This window comes from Gymnodraco acuticeps, unplaced genomic scaffold (genome assembly GCF_902827175.1).
Source record: "Gymnodraco acuticeps unplaced genomic scaffold, fGymAcu1.1, whole genome shotgun sequence".
Taxonomy (NCBI): Eukaryota; Metazoa; Chordata; class Actinopteri; order Perciformes; family Bathydraconidae; genus Gymnodraco; species Gymnodraco acuticeps.
Genome location: NW_022990270.1, coordinates 77,412 through 96,719, shown reverse-complemented (window position 1 = coordinate 96,719; position 19,308 = coordinate 77,412). Strand labels below are relative to the sequence as shown.

At 40.4% G+C, this 19,308-nt stretch overlaps 1 protein-coding gene across 1 annotated transcript in view; it reads right to left on the bottom strand.

The window, feature by feature from the left end:
• The window catches only part of adcy7 (adenylate cyclase 7), a 59,311-nt gene extending 43,869 nt beyond the window's left edge, over positions 1–15,442 (bottom strand). The window contains 4 exon segments of the mRNA XM_034220774.1: positions 1,625–1,789; positions 4,082–4,164; positions 4,167–4,278; positions 15,278–15,442. Coding sequence (XP_034076665.1) covers positions 1,625–1,789; positions 4,082–4,164; positions 4,167–4,278; positions 15,278–15,442 — 525 coding nt within the window.
• Between the last annotated feature and the right edge of the window lie 3,866 nt (positions 15,443–19,308).

Here is a 19,308-nt window from a genome sequence, read left to right as displayed (position 1 = left end):
AGTGTGACGTAATACATTACTAATTTACCTTGTCAGTTACTTTACTTTCTATTAATTGTTTTTGCATCTGATCCTTGCCAAATATTATACTATGTGTAATTCTGGTCACTTGGAGTGGAGTGCACCAGCTGGGTGTAAAAAAGTAGGTCTTAACTCTAACGTCGGGCTTAGCTATGTCCGACTTAGTGATTCGAATTTACACCGAGTACACCAAGCCTGACTAGTCTCGGTCGTAGCTGCGCCTGGTCTTAAGATGCGCGTCCACGTGAATACACGCGAAACAGTAATTGTTGCCAAGCAACACACGTCTACATAATTTAACACTCGAACTCCTCCATTCAGAGCAAGCTAAGACTTGGATAAAGAAGTAATCGATAACAGAAACCAAAAGAAGAGAAAAATGAGACCCACACCCCGAAAAAGAAAGAGAGATTTTACAGAGCTACAGCGTGAACTGGTGGAGAAAGAGATCGTTCGTGTGGAGGTGGAGACCGCACAACTGAGAGCGGAACATGACACAATTGAGCTGGAGAAGGAGAAATTAAGACTCAAAATTATAATTCTTAAGAATCAGCAAAGAATCACTGAAGAAGACAATTTGTCATTCACCATTCTCTAATCATATTTGTTGTACTTGTTTTTATGTCAATTTCATGTTAATAGTTCTCCAAATGTTGTTATCTAATGTACTTTTTGAATAAAATAGGCTATAAAACGGCCTAATGAAAATATGTGGTCACAATGGGAGCTTATTGAAATGCAATTGCAAAAAAACAGCGTTCATATTACAAATATACAGGGCTATATGTTGTTTATTATGTGATTGCGGTTAAGTCGTCCACCGATATCTTCACGGATGCCAGGAGGATTTTGCTGCTTCTTCTTGTGTTTGTAAGTGAATATAATTCCTAAGGCGGTGCTGGAGAGCCAAGGAAACTTGTCTAATAGCCCGACATGCAGTTGTGCGATGAACATTAATCGTGTCTCCCACAGTATTAAAGTAAAATCTGAGCGCAATCAGCGCCTGCAAGGTTGGGGAGAGCGCAGCGTTTCTGTCTGATCCGTTCTGTTGTTGAGGGGAGATCTCCTCGATTAAATCAAAAAGGGCTTGTCTGCCGGAACGAAACCTCTCTATCAGCTCACTGAATAGATGTCCAGTGGGTTTGTTCGATCACGGACGGCTCTCTCGTCTTAATGCCCTTTCGTTGTTACAACATGTAAACATTGACATGACGCACTGCCATAGTTATTTTCCTTTTTGCCTGTTTTACGTTACTATGGATACTAGTCTGTCTTTCCGATTTACGCCTGCTCCATACTAGTCGTAAAAGTTACACCCGGACGCAACGCATACAGGGCTTAAGTCTAAGTCTAAGTCTAAGACTAACTAGTCATAACTTTAGTTTGGTCTTAACCTTCGGTTCTACGTCGGACGTAGAGTTACGCCCAGCTTACGCCCAGCTGGTGCACTCCACTCTTGTTGGTTAAACTTAGTGATAAAGAATGTAAAAACTGATGTGCAGCTTCATTAGAGGGATGAAATCGGCTTTAAATAACACAAAAAACATCAGTGATTCAGAAACATATATTGCCTTTTTTCATAAAATCTCATTTTTTGTGTTACCTGGTAGGCGAGGTAATCAGGGATCTTCTTTTCGTAGACGGTGAGGCGCAGAGTGAGCACCATGATGTGAGACAGCGAGGATACGACGCTCAGCACCACGGCGTACCACAGCTGGAAGGGCAGCATGGTGTACACCGTGAAGATGATGAAGAGGAAGAAAGGCACCTGGAGACACAAAGGGTCAATTATCTAATCATGTTTATTCATTTATTCATTCAACAACATCCATAACATTCATCTGTTTGCAACTTATATATATATATATCTCAATATTCCAATTACTTGTATAAAGACTCTTCTTGCACTATTCCTATTATATTATATTTTATTTGTATCTACTTGCACTATCTTATCTGTGTTATTGTGTTGCACTGTTGGAGGAGCCTGTGACCTAAGCATTTCATTGTCATAACTACACTGTAGCTATGTAAAAATGACAATACAATTGAATCTTGAATCATTTTTGAGTCATTGGACTCTAGAAAAGGTCCCACATGTCATGAAACTTGGAAAATAATTTTAGAAAAAGTTGTTTGTAGTCCCACTATATATATATATATATATAATGGCGCATTTCCACTGCAGGGCCTTGCATGGCTTAGTACGGTATAGTTAGGCCTTGGTAGGCCAGGCTCACTTTATGCTGCGTTTCCATTACGGTTTAGGAACTGGGGCAGTAACTATAGTAACGCAGTGTAGGCGGAGCCGTGACTTCATCTTCAATGCGAACCACAAAACCAAAACACCAGCCGTTAGCTGTTAGCGCTCAGAGCTCACAGCTCCTCATATCTGTTCAGAAACTAGACAAAAGTTAAACAAGTACAAACCACAGACTGGCTGTGTCATGGCGAATACAGTTGCTGCTTTATTTATGTCTGTAGGCCGTTGTTGTGAGTGTGGACGGTCGGAGCATATACTGCGTTAGCTTAGCCGATCTCCATTCAGAAAACACGCATTTTAAAAGGTTTTTCGCCTGCCGTCTGTCTGAAGACTTGTCAAAGCATTAATTCATGGTTTTTACTAACCGGTATCAGTATGTTGTTACTTCGGCATCATTTTGAAACGTGTATTACAATTAAATCACGGTCAAATATGTTCATTTTGTTGTAGTTGTAGCCCCCTTGCCAGAGATTCTCTCACTAGTTTAGCATACTCAGCCCGGTTCTTGGCCCGGAAAGAACCTCGATTTTGGAGGGCCAGAAAAACTGTGAAAAAGTACCCGTTAGCCGGTACTACGCTAAGTGGAAACGCAATAAAAAACGGCTTAAACCGTGCTACGCGCTGCAGTGGAAAAGCACCATAACACTACTAGACCAACAAAATGATCAGATAATAAAGTGCCAAAGCATATATTTACACACTAGAAGATGATTAAATTAATGAATTATCTGAAATCGTAATAAGGCATATCAAACATTTTGTTTTTATTATGGCCAGAAAGATTGTGATTCACTATAAATGCATAAATAAAGAATGCATTAAAACATGAATACTTTTTGACATAATAGGCCAAATTCCTGTGCTTTTTAAACCAGGCTTTACTTTTAGCTTTTCAAGTCATTTGTGATGAAATTAACAATTATCCTGATAATAAAAAGACGCCATGATGGATTTATTGTCAGTGTTTTAATCTAAATCCATTATCAAATCCTGTATCGTCCCATCCCTATGCAAAAACGTAAGATGGTAAATAGTAAACATTTACCTGCCTAACCAAACTAAAATAAAGAAACGTAAATGGACGTGCAGCTTCTTCACGTGTGTGGATTTGTTGCATCTGTCGTGATAGATTTCCAGTTTGCGTAGGAGGATCTTATAATGAAAGTGACTCCAAGCAAGATCATTTCTGACGTGGAGCTAATCTGAAGTAAACATTGAATACTGCTTTCTATTCCTCCATCTTGTGACTGTGTAACTCCCTCTCTTGTATATCAGCATTTGAAGGACACTGGTCAGGAACTAGTTGATGCTCTGTATGTGATGACTACTTCCATTCTTGAGAGGATAACAAATACATGGATCCTGAGATTGAAGCTCAAGCCGGTGACCAGTGATTATTAAAAATGTTAAGTATTCAGAAAAAGTCCGGATTTTGAGATTTTGAGAAAAAAAGTCCGGATTTTGAGATTTTGAGAAAAAGTCCGAATTTTGAGAGAAAGTCCGAATTTTGAGAGAAAGTCCGGATTTTGAGATTTTGAGAAAAAGCAAACATTTTGAGAAAAAACTAAGTATTTTGTACATGACAGGATATATGATTACCCACAAGAACCGGTATTCCTCCATCTTGTGACTGTGTAACTCTCTCTCTTGTATATCAGCATGTGAAGGACACTGTTCAGGAACTAGTTGATGCTCTGTATGTGACGACTACTTCCATTATTGAGAGGATCATAAATACATGGATCCTGATTATTGAAGCTCAAGCCGTTGACGAGTGATATTTTTCTAACAGGTTACCTGGTCCCAGGGCAGGATGATGGGCCCGCTGAAGATGAAGGTGTAGCCCATGGTGAGTTGCGTGGCCCAGACGATGAGACCAGCAGATGCCTCCATCGCTGCGACAGCATCTCCGTACACACCAGCACGAACACACACAGGAACACACACAGGCTGCCGCTCACCACGCTCACAAAGGCACAGTGATCCGATGGACTCTGAGGGAGAAACAGGAACATAAACTTTTCAGACATGGAGGTAGCCACTTAACTTTAATCAACAAGTTTTTTTTAACCAGTCCTAACAACAAAAAAAACACAAGAACTTCACCGAGTCATTAATCTGCAGGGCTTTTTTTCCAAGACAAGTCTATTATTTTGTCCGGTCCTCTGTCTATGCATTCAAATCTAGTGTCAACATAATAAACAAAACTTGCACACTTTGTCTTTTTCAATCAGCAGGTTATTGCTTCTATTTCCGACTTATTAAATCTGAGGTTTTTATAAGATGCTCCTGATAAACGTTGATATTCAGAAGCACTGAGGCTTATGTTGGAGTGTTTCCCTAAAATATTTCCGTATGCATCATGTCCTGTTTGCTTCAGGCATCCATCTTCCTGATTGATTTACTGTACAGTGAGAAACAAAAAGACCACGCGCATGAACACATGTTTGCTGCTTGTGTGTGAATATCTGTGAGTGTGTTTAATTCATGAATAAAAAGCTGAGGGATGGTAGGAGGAAGTGAGTGAGTGGGTGTTGCAGGCAGAGTAAGAGAGGAAACAAGGGGTTAAAAGGAGAGCTCAGGAGTGAGACAGACGCACAAAGTCGGCGTTAATAGATCTCTTAGCGGAGAAGGCCATCGCTGCATTGTATGTTCAGCTTTCTGGTTACCATGGCAGCTTTGAGAAGAGGCCAGATCTCATCTAAAGCACTTTCTGCTCCCGGTGAAGCTCGGAGACTCGACAGAAAACCTTTTTATAGGCAGGAAAAGAACATTTATTCTATATGGCAGTGGCGAACCGTCAGGGCCTTCAAGGTATTCAGAGAATACCCTGGAACACTCAGATAAAACAAACAAAAAATCGATTTAATTATATAAATAAAATGTAATAAAATATAAATGAGAATCGTATCTGTGTTGTTGATCTGTGATATTACAGTGTTACGTTGATTTGTTTGTCCTTGTCGGACCATGCACTACGCATTTCAGTGGTTTTGTGTTAGAAAAGAAAGCAACCAATCAGATCTTGTTCTGGGTCTCTGGGTAGAATATCCTTCAACCAAGGTATTCTACATCCTTGATCGAATGCCCTGGCCGTTGCACTGAATGAGAGCGTACGTTTGGACTGACAGTTGGATCAACCAATCATATATTGATTTGTAGCCAATGGGCGTATTCTTTCAGAGTTCCCCTCGGTTCCAGGGTATTCTAGAAGGCCCGCTAGTTAACTGGCTCGAGACAGAGGATCTAGATCAGTGCTTCTCAAAGTGTGGTCCGCGGACCACTGGTGGTCCGTGAGCACCCCCTAGTGGTCCGTGAGTATATTGGTACAATTTCACATTTTAAATAAATAAATACATTTGAGTTTTGCAGAAATATCTCCACAATGGAGCGAGCTTAAGTTTCACTTTCAATTGCATGATATAGCCCAGCACAACACCTTCAACACACTTGTTTGTACCATTTTCAGGCGATTTGTAATCTGTTCTAGAAAATGTGATTTTCGATATTTGTGGAGTTAGGTGGTCCGCGAGTGTTTTTTTATTGGTTAAGTGGTCCTTGGTATTAAAAAGTTTGAGAAGCACTGATCTAGATGAATGCGACGAAGCAATTCATGCAGGTGTGTGTCTACAGAAGGTCCAGTTATGATAGACACGGTTCGCCATGTGGAAAGGAGCTTACATTAGAGAACAGATACAGCTATAGGCTAATTTTCAAAGCATTACAATAATATCTGAAAAAAACTGACATGAAACCAGATGTACGTCTCTGTAATATGTGCATTCCTTTTACTTTATGGTATCTATGTGTGGATTATCAGGAGGGTTTCAATGATAGAGAGCTGTGTTTACATAATCAATTAATACATAAAAAGGGGTTCAAATTAGAGAACAGATACAGCTATACTGTAGGTAATGTTCAACACATCACACCAATATAAAAAAACAACTCAAATGAAACCAGGTTTACTTTTGAAAATCCTATTCATGAAAAAATGATGCTGGCAATAATAAATGTGTATTTCTATATGTTTCAATGAGATGACAGCATACGATGATATTGATGAGGTACAGTTTGAAGCTTTTTGCTTGAAGGTAAAAGACAAATTCTCAGTTTGAAACCAGGAAGAGTCTGAGGGACACTAGGGGGAGTAGATATGTTTTATACATAATTAACCCTTGTGTTGTGTTCGAAAGCTGTTACCGTTCATGGTGTTCGCGGGGCAATTTTGACCCATGACTTATCTCAGTCCAAAACACACAAAAAAATGACTATCATCCAATATTGTTTTAACTACATCATAACTAACTTATAATGCACTCATAACCGTACAATGCTGTTGCAATTTAATGTTATGGCCCAAAACACATTACACCACATATATATTCAGGTTCAAGTGTTAGTGTACATATTCTTTGAGAAAGGTGGAGTTCCCGTGGGGGGAGGGGGGCAGAGGGAGGGGAGACCAGGTGCATGTTGCGAAAAATGATTGTTACAGTGGGTGAAGGGGGAGGGGGAGGGGTGTCTAAAGTCAAAGATGAATCTTGATTGGGCCAAATATGACCCCGAGTCACCCACAACAATTCTGCTGGGTCTCCCCAGACCCCAACACCAAATGATACACTTTTTCTTTTTAGAGACCTGCAGACTTGGCTAAAATTGTCAAAATCAGTTTCGTAGTGTTTATATAGCTGCCGTGGAGGATATCATGAAGCCTTGTTCCGATACAGAAAACTAGAGCGTAGTTATTATATAATTTTAACTTGAAACGGGTCACGGGAGACCCAAACACAACATAAGGGTTAAGCTGCAATTTGCTAAAAACGTGATTGAGTGTTCGTTATATTTTAGTATTTGGAGAGTCAACAACGTTTTTTTGGAACCTTAGGAACCAAGATGCCCATCGAACCGCAAAACACCATGCCGGCTAGCGACTCAGAGGCTAAAGCTAGTAGCAAGAGCAGTGTGGACGCTAGCCTGCTACCGGCCATCCGGGAGATTGTCAAGGAAGTTATTCAAGAAGAGAATAACGGTCTCTGTGAAGACATCAAACTGGCCATCTCTCCGATAAAACCAGAAAGAATCTGTATTAATTGCGTAATTTTTTAAGTAATACAACAAACAAAAAAAGCCCAATCAATCCGTCCGAATGGCTGCTAATTAGTGGGGTAATGTTACACAAAGTTCATAATCTGATGCATAGCAGAGGAGATAATGATGGTGACTCACGGGCCAATAACTAAAACATTTTGGCCAATCAACGTTAATAAATACATCGATTTGTTGGCAACTATTTTGATGATTGACGACTATTTTGATTCTGGAATTGAGGAGATCGAGTGATTCCAGATAATTGTAATGTCAATATTGTGTAACTGTGTGAAGTAGTGCTGTCGTTTTGCAATTAGGAGATTGTTGGTTCGATCCTGGGGCGAGATACTTAACCCCAAATTCCCTTTTCAAAATAAGCATCAGAATACCCTAGAAAAGAGTTAAAGGTCATATTATACTGTTTTTCATCAATATATTACAGGTCTCAGATATATACAGAGCCTGTCTCTGATTGGCTGAAACACCAAACAGATCATTGCAGCATCCCATAATCCCCTCTGTTTCAGCCCTGTTTCCAAAGTGCTGATTCTCTGTCTGTTACTTTAGATGAAAATAAGGAGCCCCTCCCCACGCCCCTCTGAGAGACATTTGGTTACAAAGAACACAATGGTGCTCTAGAGGAGATTCAGGTGATCAGCTCATTTTCAGACAGGTTTTTATAGAAATGGATCAGGACAAAAAGAGAGAGAATCTTTTTTCCTAAAACTTTCAGAGTCTCTTTCCACAGAGGGGACACATGCTGATGTAGAAGAGACATGAAAAAGTGGATTTTTCACAATATGTGACCTTTAAAGACCCCAAACAACCGCTTAGTATCATCTCTCAACCAATCAGAGCCTTGTACAGGTCTCACAAGTGTTTTCCTCTCAGCGTTGCTCTTCATCCGCTGTCGATTGGAGAGAGACCGGTATCCAACCTCTCTAATAGGCGCGCACACACCCACCCTCCTCCCCCAGTCCTTAGGATTTAATAACAGAGCTACGCATTTTCTCTTTGCTCTTCTCTCCCCCTGGCAACTGAGTGAGCAGGAAGACAGAGGAGGAAGATTAATGAGAGAAGGAAGAGAAAGAGGGAGTGACGGTATTTCCCGTGATAGATGAGGTGGCTGAAGAGTTTGTTTATTTATTGCAAAACTAGGAGCAACTTAAATGAACGAAACACTTGTGGGACATATCATTTGTGTGTATTTGTATGAGCAAAACACTAAAATAATGGTGTTGTATGTATATTTCGTGTACATACATGAGGGATAGAGCAGGGCTGGGTTATTAAGCACATTTTATTATTTTTAAAACAGGGATTTATGCTTCACCGATTATGAAAATTAGATAATCGAGATAAAACAGTTATTTTAAATATTGTGAAGCAGTCCATTTTTTATTTAGACTTTCATTTAGTCTTGTGTTATAAATCAAGCATACCTTATTTTATTTACCGGCTGAGCGCTTCTGCACCTTTTTACTGAATACTTTAATAAAGTCATTTAGTTGATATATTCAGGGGTGCACATAACTTTCTCAGTGAGTTACTCAAATGAGTACCAGGAGACAATGTTTGGTACTCAGGGCTGCCCACGCAAAGTTGTGTGTTCAGCCCCTCTGTTTCGTGAACGTCGACAGGACGGGGGGGTTGGGGGTGGGGGTGTGGTATTGAATGTCGACGGGAGGGGTGTGGGTGGGCGCTAGTGGAGCACGCGCGTGGAACTCGCGCCGGAAGTTGTGGCACAATTCCGTTGTACACACCGACGTTAACAGCAGCCCCGTCTGTGTGACCGGCGACCGGCTGTCGTCCAGTGATCGAAGCGCCTTCTGGAAATGTTTCACAAGTCCATCGGTACATAAATGCACTTAGTCAGACAAGTGACTTACGCACCAGTTATGTGCACCCCTGGATATATATATATAGTTTGACTGAATTAATTATGGACCAATTTATTTATATAGGTTATTAATTTTGCAATAGCACTTGGAAGTGCACAACATCTTGTTTATTTTAAAATGCATTATTTGTTGTGTTTATTTTGAACGTTTATTATATATACTTTTATTTATTATATTTGATTTGTTATCTATATGTCTTTTACATTTAATTTTAAAGGAAATACACATTTTGATGTGATTTTATTAAGTATAATTAAGTTAATAAGTCATCTTAAAAAATAAAAAAAGCCAAAATAATTGTGATTTTAGCTTCTGACATAATCACGCCCCTGGGATGGATGCATTTCAAAGGAGTGTGTGAGAGTGAGAGATATTTAGGTACAATGACGACAGAAAGGGAGTGTGCCATAGACTCAGCAGCAACACAATGGAGGGAAGGTTAAGATAGTAATAAATAAACGTATATTAAGATGTTTTTTCCAACAGGGGAAAGTCATTATATCTGTCACTTCATTACATTAACCACTGACTGCTATGCTACCTGCCATTATGCCAACGTCAACAGCATATCCAATGAATACGTGCCTTTCCTCACATAATTACCCTCTATACACTTTTGACAGCTACATTGTTTTAACCTCCAGTTCATACCTTAATGGTTCATTTTATTCTATTAAGTTGTCAACCAAACCCTTTAAAGGTCTTGGTTTTAAGCGCAGCAGGGGAGTGTATTTAGCAGAAAGAAAGCAGACTTGTTTTCTGTTGAAGTATTTTTGAGTAAAACTGAAGCATTAACAGCTGCAGGCTAGCTCACCCCTGACCTCACTGCGGAGAGAAAGGAAAGACAATTTCCTGCCAGGGAATCATCAGCATTATAAAACTGTGATGTTGTTGAGGAGATGCACTTCTTACTTTGTGCCTTTTTTTCTAATCTAGGGAAGTATGCGTCCTCTACTTTCGATTCTATTTCAGCGACGATGTGCTTCTTCACTTTCACTCTCTCATTCACTCGGCTAGTGAAGGGGAGTCAAGAGCTTCATCCAAGTAGATGTCGAGGGAGAGGACAGAGTTTTCAATTTTTCACATTTTCACAGAGATTCAAACTGACCATCCTGTAACATCCTGCTCTTCTTTACATTATGCTGCATGTGAATGTATTAATGTTCAAGATGAGTCCCCATACTCTAACCAACTCAATGAATCATGTTTGTACCATCGAAGGTATAGAAATATACAATGGGGCATAGTGATTCTCTAAAATAAGTCTTAATCTATTTTATAACAATTGTTATTTGTATACTTCCTCCTAGTGGATAGAAATATATAAAACACCTTACATGTATTGCAGCCCAGTGCAACACCTTTATCTTTACCGAGTGCTTTAAAAGGTTATTTAAAGTGCACCTATCATGCTATTTGTAGGCAATAGCATAGGTCTCTCAGATATATACAAATATATAAAAAACATGTCTATGAAGTGTTTTGCTCAAAATACCAAAACAGATCACCCATTCTAGCCATGCCTCATATCCCTCTATTTCACTTCCTGTTTCAAAAGGACCCGGCAGCTACTGTCTAAACTAAATGCTGCCGTGATGAAACGCCATATCATGGATTATCAAGGATTATCTCTGAAACAGCATGGAGCTCAAAGGCTTTCTCTCTTGCCGGTTATACCACAAGGTGAGTTCCTTTTTATTTCCTGCTTCTTCACACACATGCTCTCCAGTACAGGTTAGCTCTGAGTGTTAGCGATGCTAATGTAAACACTGACCATATTATGTCCAAAACAGTCGGGCATTGTTTCTGATAGCAACGTTTCTGATTGGCCCGTGGGTCCACATTTCAGATATTACGTCATATCGGACGCAAATCTGGATCAGCTCCGTTGTAGCCCCGTTTTTAGAGATTTGGGTACGGAGGAAAAGAGAGAGGGTTTTATTTTTCTGACGCTGCGTGAGTTCCCCGACACACCGGGGACACATGTTTATGTATAAAAGACATCAAAAAGTGCATTTTGCATGACAGGTCCCCTTTAAGACACTTGCTCTTATCACAAAAATATTGTAACAGAACAAAAGTATGTCCTGTGGCTTGCTTCAAATGTTTGGATAAAGATGGTAGTTTTCTAACGTTGTTGTCAATTCAATATTTTAGTTTTTTTTAAGAAGCATTTAACAAACACTATTTCTCACAACTCTACAAATTCAAGAGCTAAATGTCAGTACTTGACAGAAGACGACGAGTCAATGAAAGAGTCAACGGATCACAGATATAGTTCAGAAGTAAAGTCAATATTGAAGTACGTTAAAGTGTGTATGTAAAAAGAAGATATCCATTACGCCAGGCATCTAATCTAAAGCATCTCACCTAATAATTACATAGTTGATCGGACAATAATATCTGCTTATCTGACATGATTTAATCAACTAGCTGTAAAGGATATACAACAGAAATGGACGGCTAAATGTAAGTATGGTGTGGGTTAAACTGCAGAACCAGGTGTCTATGTGTCACATAAAGATTGTTAACTCAACTAATCAAAACATTTCAGCACAATTAGAGCATTGATTTGCGAGCAGCCTCGGATGTTTAGTCCTAACTCACTGTCTGAATCCCTCATTTCATAGCTTATTAGCCATTATGTGTGCATTAGAGTCCACCTGTACCCAACTGCACAATAAGAAGCATTGTGCTCAAATCTGAGGCACCTGCTTTGCTTTTGCTTTGAAAGCACACCTGTGAAGTTACTTAAAGGCTCAAACGACTGTCAAACTGGATGAAGAAAGTGCAAACATCCAGCAATTTTCGTTATTACTGTTACATGTGAGTTCATTTGTGTGTTAAAATCAGCTGAAAACTCATTATGACTCACATTTCTACACCATCTACTATCTTGATGTGTCATTCCTCTTCCCAGCAAGAGTACACAAATACTCCGAAAACAGAACAAGGGCATATCAGGTCAGAATCTGTCACAGCATAGTAATGCGTTTGACATTTAAAGCCATTTATACTGTATGCACGACAATTGTAAGAAATTAAAATCAATGTTTAATGACGTAATTTAGTTTAAACCATAGACTGTATATATAAATGGACGTAGTGTCCGTGACGTCACCCATAGGATTCTGCAGAGTTGCCGTGAAGCCCTTAGTAGGCGGAGTCGGCCACTAACGGCTCGACTGTGACGTCAGAGTCTAATCCCGCCTGATCCAAATAAGGGCAAAGAGGCGGAGCCGAGGCGGGACCTGCAGCCTCCGAACTGGAAGTAAACAGAGCTAGCTCAGGCTAAGAAGCTAAGCTAACATGAAATACATGCATACCAAGTTACTGCAAACAGTGTAGTTCCCCTATATAAACGTTACATTCATAATCAAATGAGACAATCTGCAAGAGAATTAGCTATATTTTGTTATTCTTAATGCTTGTCATTCACACGTTGAGAAAAGACGGACTCCACCGTTGCTCCCGTTTAGCATTATGGGCGTCATAGCCATAGACTATAAAAGTCTTACCCAAGGCTGAATCATAAACTAAAATGTATATGTATGCATAAAGGGTTACGTCCTTAGCTGGCTAATAAGTAACAAGCTAAGCTACCAAGCACACAAACACCTGCGAACGGGGTTAACATGTATAATATTATCATTTTAGACTTCTTGGAAGTTCTGTTAGTACATTCAAGCGCACAGCACGACATTTTAATTGTCTGGTATTTGTAACAATATTCCCTAAAAGGCACAATCACCACGAACACGGCTAAAACTAAAGGGTCAAGTACAGTACTATGACTAACTAACGTTGTAGCCTCTATGGTTGTAGCCTAGCAGAGTGGACAAGTTGCTGTTAGCTGACAGTGAGGAATGTACGTGTCCATCAACGTGACCACGCCCTAATTTATGCAAAAACGTTAAGACCTAATATAAATAAAAGGGTCGTGTTAGAAAACAATTCACTCACAGATTCATAATCATGAAGGTGGAATCTAACTATATCGATAATAATATGTATTGCATCCATGGGTAGAAACATGTTTTTTTCTGCTGTAAAGTTGGGCATTTTAACATGGGGGTCTATGGAAATTGCTCCTTTCTGCAGCCAGTCCCTAGCGGCCGATGTATGAACTGCAGTGTGTGGCACTTCCGTATTGGCTTCCCGGCTGTTCCCCAGAGTTTGCCGCTTGGTTTAAACATACAGTAAGCTTAAAACTGTTTTATTGTGAAAACATTTCCGGTTAGCATTCGCCAGTGGCTAACGTTGATGCTAACGTTTATTTTGAAAAGCTATTCCTGAAGAAGTCTCCGGAATACCAACAGTGAGCTTAACTTCCGGTTTTACGTAAATAACGATTGGAGCCGTTAAAATGCATTAAATAAAAAGTCATGAAAGAGATTAAGAGGGGGAAAGGCGTGTGGAGTTATACAATGTAGACCCTACGTCTAAATCCTCTGTTTTACGCGATATCGGACATAGAAGACCGAGGGGAGAAGACCCTGCATCGCCTGGAGCAGAGAAGAGGAGCGAAGGGGATATGCAAGCGGGAAGAACTAACGTGTCTCAGCCTCTTCTTCACGGCCGGGACTGCGAGAGGACAGCTGCAGCTGCTCTCTCCCCACTACCTTCTGTTTGTTTCATTACCATGCTGCTTAAAGGTGGGCTAGGTAATTTTGGAGAAACCAGCTCGAGTGCGCTAGAATTTGAAAATACACAGCCGGAAAAAATCTGCCACTTCCTTACAGAGCCCCTCCTCCAACACACACGAACGCGCACATGACCAATGAGGGCACGAGATAAGTTTGTGCAAAATGGAAAGCTGACAGGCAGGTAGGCCATCCAGTTATTTTAGCCGGGCCGGCTCAGATGATTGGTCGTGCTTTTTACAGCGTCACGGCTTCCACAGATGACATGATTTTATGGATTTTTTGTCAAAGCACTTCAGATATTCATTGCTATCGGGATGTTAAGAGCATTCCATGGAATATAAAAAAAGTGTATCTCGAGCCGGTTTCTCAAACTTACCTACCCCACCTTTAATTAAAGTAACCAATTTGACCCTTTTCAGAGACTCCATTGTCTCTTACTTTTTAAACTTCTTCCTGGACACGAGAGAAATTAATACTTCAAATACAACCCTGTGCACATCTACACAGTTTGACAGTGTCTTGTTCCCACCAGCTGGTAACACCAAGTTGTACAACATAATTGGTTATGTCAAAGGGAGAAAAATGACAACTAGCCGGATAATCCCAAGCTTTACAAGAGAAGGATTTTCTGCCCTTTAAAGACGCAACTAGAGAAGCTTAATGTCTCTTCGAGGAAAGTAACTGTCGTTCATGTGCAGTAGTTCACGTGAACAACTGATGCCATCATTCCTCTGCCTCAATGGCTGCTGATTGGTGGGGTAATGTTACACAGATTCACAGTCTGATGCACAGGTGTTGAGTTACAGATAAATGTGTTTTCTGCACGGTGAAGGAGATTATGAAAACTTCAAAAACAGTGGCCAACGGGCAACACAACAAAAGCAGTACTGTGTAGTTCAACAAGTTTCTACCACGGGGAAATGATCGCCTACAATTTTGACAATATATTTTCTGTATTTTTCTACACGATACAGTATTTATTATTATTATAGTATTACTATTTTGGCGATTAGATCAAATATAAATTATATTTGATGCAACTTTAGTTACATTTCCATGACTTCCAAAACCTTGGGGAAAATATTGTTTCCCATAACTTTTCCAGGGCCTGGAATTAGCATTTTGAATTTCCATGACTTTTTCAGGTTTTCAATGACCGTAAGAACCCTGACATAAATGATCACAGTGAAGGAGATTGTGACAAACTCCAATTACAGTACAGGGGCTCAAGGACAAATAAACTAACTTTTGCATATGATCAATAACCTAAAACGCTCTCCATGACCATCGAGAAATCTGCAAAAAACGCAGAATTTCTTACAGTTTTTAACAAACACATGGAAGAGCAGACTCACCAGTTGCAGGGCGAAGAAGAGGATGAGGAGGATGCCACAGGAGAGCATGGAGAGGCCCAGCAGCAGCACCAGCGGCTGGTACTGGCTGATGTACGAGAACTTGCGGTACAGCACCTCATTTTTCAGCTCCTGGTCGTTCAGCAGGTACTTCCCTTTGGCTGGCATGGCTCTCACTTTCTCACAGAGGCATATCAGGTGTTAACAAGGAGCCCCAGGAGCAGGAGAGAGTGTGTGTGTGTGTGTCTCCACAGCAAGAAGTGTGTTGAAGAAGATGTGTTTTTTAGGGGCTCCTTGCTAGCTCATGACGCTCAAGTGTTTTTCCTTCGTTGTGGCATTTTGAATCGTTGCCTCTCTTGTCCACCAGTCGTTAATCTCTGTGTCTCTCTCTCTCTGATCCCAACTCCTTTTGTTCCCTCTATCCTCTGTCTGGAGTTGGCAGGCAGACCCTCTTCATCCTCTGCCAGCCGCTGTGTCCCTTCAGTCCAGAGTAATAAACCCGAGGCGAGAGGGGGAGACACCGAGGAGAATGAGGAGGAGGGGAGTTTAGGAAAGGGGAGGAGAGGAGAAAGGAGGAACACAGGAGGTGGAGAGGGCAGCAACAAAGGTCATCCCAGGTTTCAGGGTGTAATGGAGAGGGGAGGCTGGCAGATCCACTCCTGAAGGGGCACAGGGAAGGAGGGGACACAAAAAGACAGACATTTTAGAAAAAGTTCAGAAGCAAACATGCAAAAAACAAGCTCAAGGTAAGACTTTGAAATGTTAATGGGCTTACATAAAAAGAAAATGACTTTACTGATCTGAAAAGGAACCTGGTAGACGGGGAAAAGATGATCAATTATTGGATTTGAAGTGTTTGCCAACTATTTTGACCAATTAATTAGTTTGAGTCACTTTTTCAAGAGGTTTTATTTGGCTTTTTTGGGTTTTATCTTCCCTGTAGTGTGTTCTATAGGTTTGAGTGCTTTTTTGAGTGGCTAAAATCCCCGTGTTCCCCCCACACACTAACAATAGCGCTTCTATTGGCTAGCGCTTGTGGTGGAAATTCTTGATATTAACTTGTCAAAGAGGTGTTTTTCTGGTCCTTTAATCTTTTGCAAAAGAGGCAACATGAAGAGTAATGTCTCCACAGCCGAGTGCAACTACTCCAACTGAAGAGAGAGCTTTTATACAGTTACAATGAATATGCTTAGTCATGAGATAACTGAACCATGACCCTATCAGAGTATAATAGACCCATCATCAGATCACTGTGTGGTCACATGACACCTTGTCACTGATCACCTTCCTGGGTGCTGAGATCTACTGTCTCTCCACATGTAAGGCTTACAGAATTGAATTATTTATATGTTAAATATAACATCATAGCATTTAATTGTTACTTGTTAGACGCTTTTATCCAAAGCGACTTACATACTCAATACTGTGGGCAATCCCCACAGGAGTAATTTGGGGTGAAGTGTCTTGCCCAGGGACACAACGACATGTTGACTGCAGTGGGGTTTGAACCCTGATCCCAACTTCAAGGCTCTATCCACTGCGCCACACGCCTCCCTAATTCTCTGATAATCATCATCATTCCATTACACGCTCCAACATATTGTACGTGATAGGCTAAGGGGCGGGATATCTCTAAGAGGTTGACCAATCACAACAGAGCAGGCAAGCTAACCAATCAGAGCAGACTGGGCTCTAATTTCAGACAGAGGGTGAAAAGAGGTGATGCAGCACAGGTAGTATGAGAACAATAAAGAGCTTTTTGAACATTAAAGCATGGAGACATGTCCCAGTAGATACACTAAATACTGATATGATCATAAAAAATAGCATTATAGAGCCCCTTTAAGAAAAAATCAATCAAATTAGTCAAAATGATGTCATTCCAACTATTTAAATGTGAATATTTTCTCGTGTATTCTCTCGTGAAACTGAATATCTTGAGTTGTGGAGAAAACCAGACATTTGAGGACATGAAGTCAGTACTGATGGACACTTTTCACCCAAAAACTATTAAAGCTTTGAAAATAAACCAAAGATAAAGGCATGGAAAGTTTATTTACGAGCACATTTCCAACAGGCAATTCAAAGTGATTTATTGAAAATATTAAAGTGGACCTATCATGCTATTTTTAGGCAATAGCATAGGTCTCAGATATATACAAATATAAAGAACATGTCTATGAAGTGTTTAGCTCAAAATACCAAACAGATCACCCATTCTAGCCATGCCTCATATCCCTCTGTTTCACTTCCTGTTTCAAAAGTGCTGATTTGGGGTATAAAGCTTTAAAAATAAAAAGATTGATACAAAATAAAAAAGGAGCGGGCTGAGCTCATGCAGGACCCGGCAGCTACTGTCTAAACTAAATGCTGCGGTGATGAAACGCCATATCATGGATTATCAAGGATTCTTTCTGAAACAGTTTGGAGCTCAAAGGCTTTCTCTCTTGCCGGTTATACCACAAGGTGAGTTCCTTTTTATTTCCTGCTTCTTCACACACATGCTCTCCAGTACAGGTTAGCTCTGAGTGTTAGCGATGCTAACGTAAACACCGACCATATTACGTCCAAAACAGTCGGGCATTGTTTCTGATAGCAACGTTTCTGATTGGCCCGTGGGTCCACATTTCAGATATTACGTCATATCGGCCGCAAATCTGGATCAGCTCCGTTGTAGCCCCGTTTTTAGAGATTTGGGTACGGAGGAAAAGAGAGAGGGTTTTATTTTCTGAAGCTGCGTGAGTTCCCCGACACATATTTATGTATAAAAGACATCAAAAAGTGCATTTTGCATGATAGGTCCCCTTTAAGCCATAGTGAAACATAAACAAATTATAAAGTGGATTCAATTTCAACACTAAAAAACTGGAAATGTGAGCAATCGCTAAAACTTGGCTTTAACTTCTGAAAAAGACTGGATGTAATTCCTAAAATCTGATTCTCTAGTGTGGGAGTGAGACTATCCGGATCCCTTGATGAACACATGCTTATTCGTAGGTTAACTCCTCGATTACCACAAGCCAGAAAGCCCCGTCTCTGTTTACACCAGCAGTCCTGACTCAGTTTTAGCGAGAACTGTCTTGATCTGCTACACAGAGAATTAAAGCTGGATCTGGAGCCAATTTACTAAGCAATACAACGTCTGGGAATGAACTTTGGAGCAACCACAAACCGCTTTATTCTCCTCGAGCAGAAATAACAAAGGGGACAAGGTTACAGGAATAAAAGGAGACAACAGAAACACAAAACAAAGAGAAACGCCTTCCTTTGCTCCTGAGTGAGGAACCATGTTGCAAAAATAAATTATAGAGTCTGAGAAAAGATGCTAGGCTCAGTCAAAACACACAGTGTCCATAATATGCATTCATTATTGCATTAACTGGATACAATCTTAATGAAAGTTTAATATGATTGTATTTATTTATTTGCTCAGTCCTCAGTTGGTATATGGAGTAGGGCTGCACGATTTGGGGAAATAATCTAATTGCGATTTTTCTGACAAATATTGCAATTCGATTTGCGATATTTGTTTTTAAGCGACCCAACGGAAGTTCATTGTAAAATGCGGCCATATCTCCGGCTAGGAAGGTCGCATCAACGTGCTCCCATCTCTAGCACCCCCGCAGCCCGAGCTACGAGTGAAATAACTAAACTTACATGAGACTTCCGTTGGGCTGCTTTAAAGTCAAGCTTCAGTTTAAGATTCTCCCTGTAATAGAAACATGTGATGGAGCATTACTAACCTGACTCAGATGGTTTCACCAAACCATCTAGGAAAGCTCAATAGAGAGGCGAAGTCCCTCCCCTTCCGAAAGCCTCCATGGGACCCCGGAAGCGGAAAATTATACATTGAAGTCAATGGAGAGAGAAAGGTTATCTTTTGATCCCGTTTGAATTGTGCCACGAATGACACATATGATGTTTGTCAATTTAAAAGAACATTTTGCAAGTCAAAAAAATAAAAATGTGTCGTAAAACTGTGAAGTTACACATTTTTTCGTGTGAAACCGCTCCGTGAACTACAGGTCTCTCGT